The sequence below is a fragment of the Leptidea sinapis genome, chromosome 5, assembly GCF_905404315.1.
Source record: "Leptidea sinapis chromosome 5, ilLepSina1.1, whole genome shotgun sequence".
NCBI lineage: Eukaryota > Metazoa > Arthropoda > Insecta > Lepidoptera > Pieridae > Leptidea > Leptidea sinapis.
Window position 1 is genome coordinate 4,761,687 of NC_066269.1, and position 6,987 is coordinate 4,768,673.

General features: G+C 34.8%; 1 protein-coding gene across 1 annotated transcript; it reads right to left on the reverse strand.

Moving 5' to 3' along the window:
* Positions 1 to 1,071: 1,071 nt before the first annotated feature.
* LOC126964713 (ADP-ribosylation factor 1-like 1) lies at positions 1,072 to 5,996 on the reverse strand. The gene is made up of 3 exons (XM_050807990.1): positions 5,628 to 5,996; positions 5,322 to 5,420; positions 1,072 to 1,275 (listed from the first exon to the last, which is right to left on the reverse strand). Exons 1-3 carry the CDS (start codon positions 5,874 to 5,876, stop codon positions 1,072 to 1,074), a joined length of 552 nt encoding a protein of 183 aa, XP_050663947.1. The 5' UTR covers positions 5,877 to 5,996.
* Positions 5,997 to 6,987: the final 991 nt, after the last annotated feature.

Below are 6,987 nucleotides of genomic sequence, written 5' to 3' on the forward strand. Positions count from 1 at the left end.
CTTGCTATTTTATAAATGTTGGAAGCCGAATAAATAGTTAAGTTACACGAAATTATAATTAAACATTTTCAATCCATTTACTCTAAAAGCGTTCTTTATCTATCAACCGTATTATTCATGCATGTTTGCAAAAAAGGTGCTCTTTAGAGATCGCGTTAAATAAAATACTGAGACATATATCACATACATTAGACTATAAAATACGATATATGCATGCATATAAATAAAATGTTGAACATTTCATATATTTCCTTTCAGCCAAAAATATTAAAGGAAAAGTGCGCCATATAAACTTAAACTGCTTTCAATTTTATGAAAATTACTTGAATCACATAATATCCTTTTAATTATCTCATTATACTTATTACCTATGATTTGTTCTTTATTTCCTCGCAAAAAACATTGAAAAATGTATGACAATGTATAATATGGAAATAACCTACTTTCCGCAGATGTACATACCATATTAACTGTAATAATCGAATAAAAATTCATTTATTGTTCATTAGTGTATTAATTAAATGACGCCTTTCAACCTTTTCAAAGTCAAAACTTTCGAATTTCATTATTGTAGAGTACTTGTTGTGTACCTACTTATTATTATAGTTACATCTGAACGTAGTGTTTAAATTCTCTTTGGTCACATCAGTTACGCCAAAGAGAATTTAAACACTACGTTCAAGTCATTGCACGGCCACTCCATCCAGCCTATTGAGCAGGCGGTCCGAGGTTCGAGTCTCCTTCCGAGACGCCCCGCGCCTTTGAGCTACATTTTCGGCCTCCAAGGCCCCCGCCCGGCTTCGCTGTAAAAGCCTTCAGGGCTATCAGCACAGAGGAGGTTATTAGTCGGTAGGTGGTGGCCCGACATATGGGCCCCGTTTCGGGGTCTTTAATACGTAAATGTATTTTACTCTCGAAAAAAAAGCCACCGCTACATGACGTACCTATACATTTAATTTCCCAGTTGTAGATCATATGATACCTACGCTGGAGTACTCATTATTACACCATCACCTTTGGTACATAACGAACATCAAAATAATTATTAAAAATCCTTCAAATTTAAAACATTTATTTTTTTACACAAGATGATTTTCTCTTCTCAATCAAAAATTGTCGGAGACTGTCCAAGCCAACTCCAGTGAGCGGTGAAGCTTCCAGTAAAATGAGAGTATTGGCCTGTTCACTGCACAGTCTCGTAAATTGTAACATTAGCAGGGCTTCGTTTCGCATCTGTCTGTATGCAGCGTCCATCTTGCTCAAAACTAGAATGAACTGTACAAACAAAACAGAACAGTAATCATATTACATATTTATTTATTGGAACATCAACAAAAGGTACACATGACATTTCCCTACACATTGTTAAGATTCCATATAGTCTAGTGTATCTACTAATTAAAGGCGCTCCAAGCATTTCACAATAATAATTTCAATAGTAAAAAACAAGACTTAAAAATAAAAACTAGTAAATTAAATTAATAATTTAACAAAATATGATTGATTTCGTCAAAGCCGAGAATAATCTTTGAATTCTCTTTAAAACATAATAATGTGTTTTTTAACATAATTCAAGTATCTCTAAATCAATACGTAATGTTTTACTTTAAATGCATACAATCAATGACGTTATATACATATAGAGAATGCACCTCATACAAAATCAAAGCCGAAATATGGCACATGCCACAAATGACACCATAATAACCTTCGACTGCTATGTCTATACATTTCTGCGTTTACTCCAGTTGTTTAAATGGTCAATAGGCAGCAATGTAAACACTATTTCAGTTTTAGCTGCGTATTTTTAATCTAGAACCCGATTTGGACAGTGATATCAGTGGAGTAGCAGTTAGGTATTTTTTAAATCCAGACATAAATGTGGGTTGCTATAAGTTTTATGTTCGTCAGTCTCTCCCATTTTCCGATCAAGATCTGTTCAGTCGGAGGTTTTTTTATATTTTTAATCAAAAATAATACTCATATTATAAAGGGGAAAGTTTGTATGTTTATTTATTGGCTTGAGAATATATTTATTACTTCAATACGTACAAAGGGATTTGGATTTAATAAGTTAAGGTAAGGTTTAATGAGAGAAACTAATACTTAAATATAATATTATTATTTACATAAAGTAATTAGTTAAACTGGTTATTTAAATGTTCCTTGAATTAAATTAAATTTGTCGTTTGGGCTTAGTATTGTAGCTTTACCTACAACCAATAATATCAATTAATACAAATGTCTAATATCTAACTTATAACGTAATACCTTCGTAGCATTATAGATCGTAGAAATATTAATCGTGCATATTAACTGTAATAAGCGTATGCCGAAAGGTTCGTTCTGAAAAGAACATTTTATTTTATATACCGTAATATTAGCTCTGATGGTTCTTCCATTTCATAATGCTGTACATCAAGTCACAGCATCATACAGATCACCAGTAGTCATCTCATCGAAGTACAAGCATCGTCACGTTCTCTCGACGACCGCAGATATACTCACGTGATCAGTTATATGCTCCGCGTTACACAACCGCACAGAAAGGCCGAGCGTACTCGACTGAAGCGTCGGGGCGTCGATCACTATTCATTGAATTTTAATCAATGAGCGACAGAGTAGGCGCTAAATGCTCATTGACATCGGATAATCGAGGTTCGACGCGAGTTTACACAAGCGCGCGCTCGCTGGCCGGTTTACTGCGATAGCGTTAGTTTTAGAGCGAGATAGAACACATAATATTATTCTCAATTCTTATTGAATGAAATGTTTTACTATTGGTCAAAATGTAAGCTTTAGTATTGGTGTGTATTTTCTAAACTTGTAAATATTTTTTAAGTAACAATTGTAATTGGTTAACTAGTCTTAAGGATTTTGTATATATATCATGTAACTGAAATAAATATCATCTTCCACATATTCCTCACAGTCAAGCAGTTGTTTTATTTAATCGCCAAACGCTCAGTCTCTAAAGTATCAATTATCACTAGGTAAGGATACTTCTGTGATAACGTGTAAATAACACTAGTATGTAAGCATTTACGTTCTTGTAAGCCGTTCACATTACACAAAATACAATATTGCTAATCATTGTAGACTAGGCCTTTAAAAAAAATTAACAAATAAATAACCGACTTCAAAAACACTATTCCAATCTAATAGATATAATATAAACTAAAAGTGTAAAAATAATTGCGTATTTGTATACAATCTAATTAGTAGAACTTATTCTAGTAACATAGAAGCACCAGCTTTCAAATAATAAAATAATTATCAAAATCGGTTCACCCAGTCGAAAGTAACAAACATAAAAAAACATAACGACGAATTTGAAAACCTCCACCTTTTCTGAAGTCGGTTAAAAAGAGCGACTCTATTGTTTTCATTTCTGACTGTGTCCTTTCATCTGTCTCATTCTGACAAGCGGGTGTTGTCTAGGGACTTGCCAATAATTAATACCATATTAATTGAAAAAATATTCGTTTCATTAAATTACTTAAGCTTTTTGCATATCAATCTTATATAAATAAAATAACCTTACCGATGATAAGTCACACCATCTTTTTTTGAGTCTTTAATATTGTATTATTTAAGCACTTTTTAAAGCACACTTAGAGTTGTTGATTGACACACAGTTGACACAAGACTAAATAGAAAAGTGTGCTTACATTGTCTTTAAGCACACTTTTGCCGTTCCACTGTCAGACTGCGAATGATATGTCCATTATATGTATAGAACGTAATTGCATACAATAGAACATTAGATGAATGAAAAGGTATTTTCCTATGAATCCTAGATCTTATGGTAGGCGGATGCACAATACGCGCAAGCCGTAGACAAAATACTCCGAGATAGGAATGAAAGAAAATGCAGTGGGAGGCTTCTTAGCACAGGATGCCGGCTAGATTACGGGTACCACAACGGCACCTACTTCTGCCGTGATGCAGTAATGTGTAAACATTACTGTGTTTCACCCTGAAGGGCGCCGCAGCTAGTGAAATTACGGGGCAAATGAGACTTAACATCTTATGTCTCAAGTTGACGAGCGCAATTGTAGTGCCGCTTAGAATTTTTGGGCCTTGCAAGAATCCGGAGCGGCACTGCATTGTCTTTATGAGCTGAACGTCCTGGGCGTCTCGTACCGTATTTTCATAAATAAAATTGATCTATAAAGAGTGTGGAGTGCTGTTCACTCTCCATAAGCATGTTCTAATTTGTTTCATCTCTTTCAACGCAATCCATCTTGTTATTCTGTATCTACTGCCAGAATGTCTTTCATAATCTCCTCTAGTGGCCCTAAATGCTTTTTAGAGTTACGTATCGCTATAAGGAAATGGAAAACTCGTTTGTCCGTCTATTAGAAACCTTGTTCTCACGTGTGGAAGGATCAACTTGATAATAGAATCAAATACTCTGTCTGTGATCTCTTGAAGCGATATTAAAATAAATATACTTACCTCATAAAAATCAATTATAAGATTTACCATTTGAACTATATCTACCACGATAGTAAATAAAAACCAATACGGTATGTATTGATCGAGAATCATGAATTTTGGAGAATAATAAATTCTTACAGTACCTTAATTAATCGCCTATATAATATTGGTAGCAAGGTGTACATTGTACCTACTGCTAATTTACTTTATAAGGTATATCGCTTTATTTAAGGACTATCTTCTTGTTTTTTTATTTCATCACGTTTTACCTCGGAATCGGTGGGTATTATTGTAATACTCTTGTAATTAATTTCTCACTAAATATCAATGTTATTATTATAGGAAGGGCCGCGCAAGCCATCGGCAGATCGAACTAAACGAGCTAGTGGTGCTGTATCATTTGGTTTTATATGATAACTTACAATCACTTACGAAATTAATTAATAAAACAATTAAATGCATTACACATTGTCATAAAACTCATCTGTTTGACAGTTCCAAATAAAGAAGTTTTTATTATAATTTAACTTTAGTAGGCTTTTGATGATGGCACCAGTAATAGTGAAAAGTTTACAATATTATGCTTTATTTTATACGCAAGATATCTATATCGTTTTGTTATTTTAAAAACTATTATTACGCTTCTAATTAGAAGAGGAACGGAAACATTCTCCCCGTCTTGATCTGTAAAACTTTATTCACACTGCACTGTGTTACTTGGCTTGGGCGAGCTAAACATAACAATAGTCGGTGGACGAATGACTTTATGATAATTTTCGGTTGCCACCACAAAAACGTTTTACGCTTCTCCCTGTATACAGCAATTATTTTTTCTTAAATTTAACTGTAAGTATTTCTATTAATACACCTTACTTTACCTTTGCCTGTCGTAGCTTAGGCTCTGCAAGCAGCGTGTACAACATCACCGCGGCTGAAGATATCTGGCATAGATTTGAAGTATCCACTACAAAAATAACCTGAAAATTACAGATAATATTGTCTTTCAGTTTACTACAATAATTGTCACTGAAATGTGAATTAGGCATCATTTTGCGATAAGCCACAATAATTTAAATGTCATGAATAAATAAATATCTTAGTTAATTCCGTTAAGATTTTTTAAGGTACTTTTTTATGTCGTGTGGGCCTGAACAGCTTAGCAAGAAAATCAAACAAAACTTTACCTTTTCAATACCGTCCAGATAACTGTACCACAGCTGCACCATCTCCCCGCCGACCTCTCGTATAGTCAATATCTGTTTTTTGCCATTTTTGTTGAGGTAGTGAATGTCGTATAGATTGGTTCCTATTGTAGGAACTGGGCTGTAAGTGTAGTCTATACCGTCCTCCTCCTGAAGCCTCTTCAACAACGTGGTCTTACCGGAACCCTTCGGTCCGACGCATAAAACAGTTATCTTTTCCTGATCCTCCATCGTAGTTGTGTTTTATCGATATCACTTCGTTACCAGAGAATATTTAAATGGGACAAGTAACGTTACTAAGAATCGTACTCGAATATATAATTTATTTATTCATTTTGATAACTTTTTCTATCGTTTAAGATGTTTAATGTTATCCTATAAATTATTTGATAACTATAAATAACTATTTTGTTTTAAATATAATAAGGTAGACTAATCTTGGCAGGATAACTCACCATGCACAGAGGGCGCTATTAGTGCGATGAAAGTTTCGCTACTGACTACTAGATGGTGCTTCTGGCTACCAAGTATGTTCAAATATTACTAGCTAGCAACCTGCCCCGGCTCCGTACGGATACACACGTCATCTTTTTATAAATATTTTACTTCTTAACCTTCAGCCTGCTCAGTATTTTAAAATATATGTAAAAGAACATCCTTCTCTTGTTCAGTTTTCTTGCTTCGACTGGCGTTAGAGATTGCAAAGCGTGTAGATTTTGTAATAGTGCAGATGAAACCCCGTTACACATTATCTCTGAATGTGTTCCTTTAAAGCCCAAACTTAGCAATCCGATTTGAGAGATAGGATAGTTATTATTTCGCTTCGTGAAAATAAATATTTTTTAATCTCAAAATTTATGTTCGTATGAATAATTCTATCAGATAGATTTCTGATACACAGTTTGACAGTAGGACGTAATTCCAGAAAAACGTTAACCTAAACCACAATCATTTCGAAATAGCCTTAAGAACACAATTCATATTAACGGACTGACAAAATTAGCAGCCCTACTGTCACTCTTAATCAGATCATCCATCTTGTGGGGGCTCTACCAACACTCCGTCTTCCGGTACGTGGTGGCCATTCGAGCACTTTTCTACCCCACCAGCCATCTGTCCGTTGAATTATGTGCCCTGCCCCAGTGGGCAGTGGCAGTCCACTTCAGTTTCGCAATCATTTGGGCTATGTCAGTGACTTTGGTTCCCCTACGGATCTCCTCATTTCTAATACGTTGGATGAGGGCAGCGCAGGACCGATCGTGGAGATCTTTAGGGGAGGCAACTGCTGGTCAAATCCAGCAGTGGACTACTTCCAGCTGATGATGATGATGATGCATTTATT

What these genes read in the sequence shown, in the direction of transcription:
- LOC126964713 (XM_050807990.1), bottom strand. Translation starts at nt 5,876, where the DNA reads ATGGAGGATCAGGAAAAGATAACTGTTTTATGCGTCGGACCGAAGGGT. An exon ending in ATCTGGACGGTATTGAAAAG is followed by an intron (nt 5,421 to 5,627) that starts GTAAAGTTTTGT and finishes TGTAATTTTCAG; the next exon opens with GTTATTTTTGTAGTGGATAC. An exon ending in CTAAGCTACGACAGGCAAAG is followed by an intron (nt 1,276 to 5,321) that starts GTAAAGTAAGGT and finishes TTGTTTGTACAG; the next exon opens with TTCATTCTAGTTTTGAGCAA.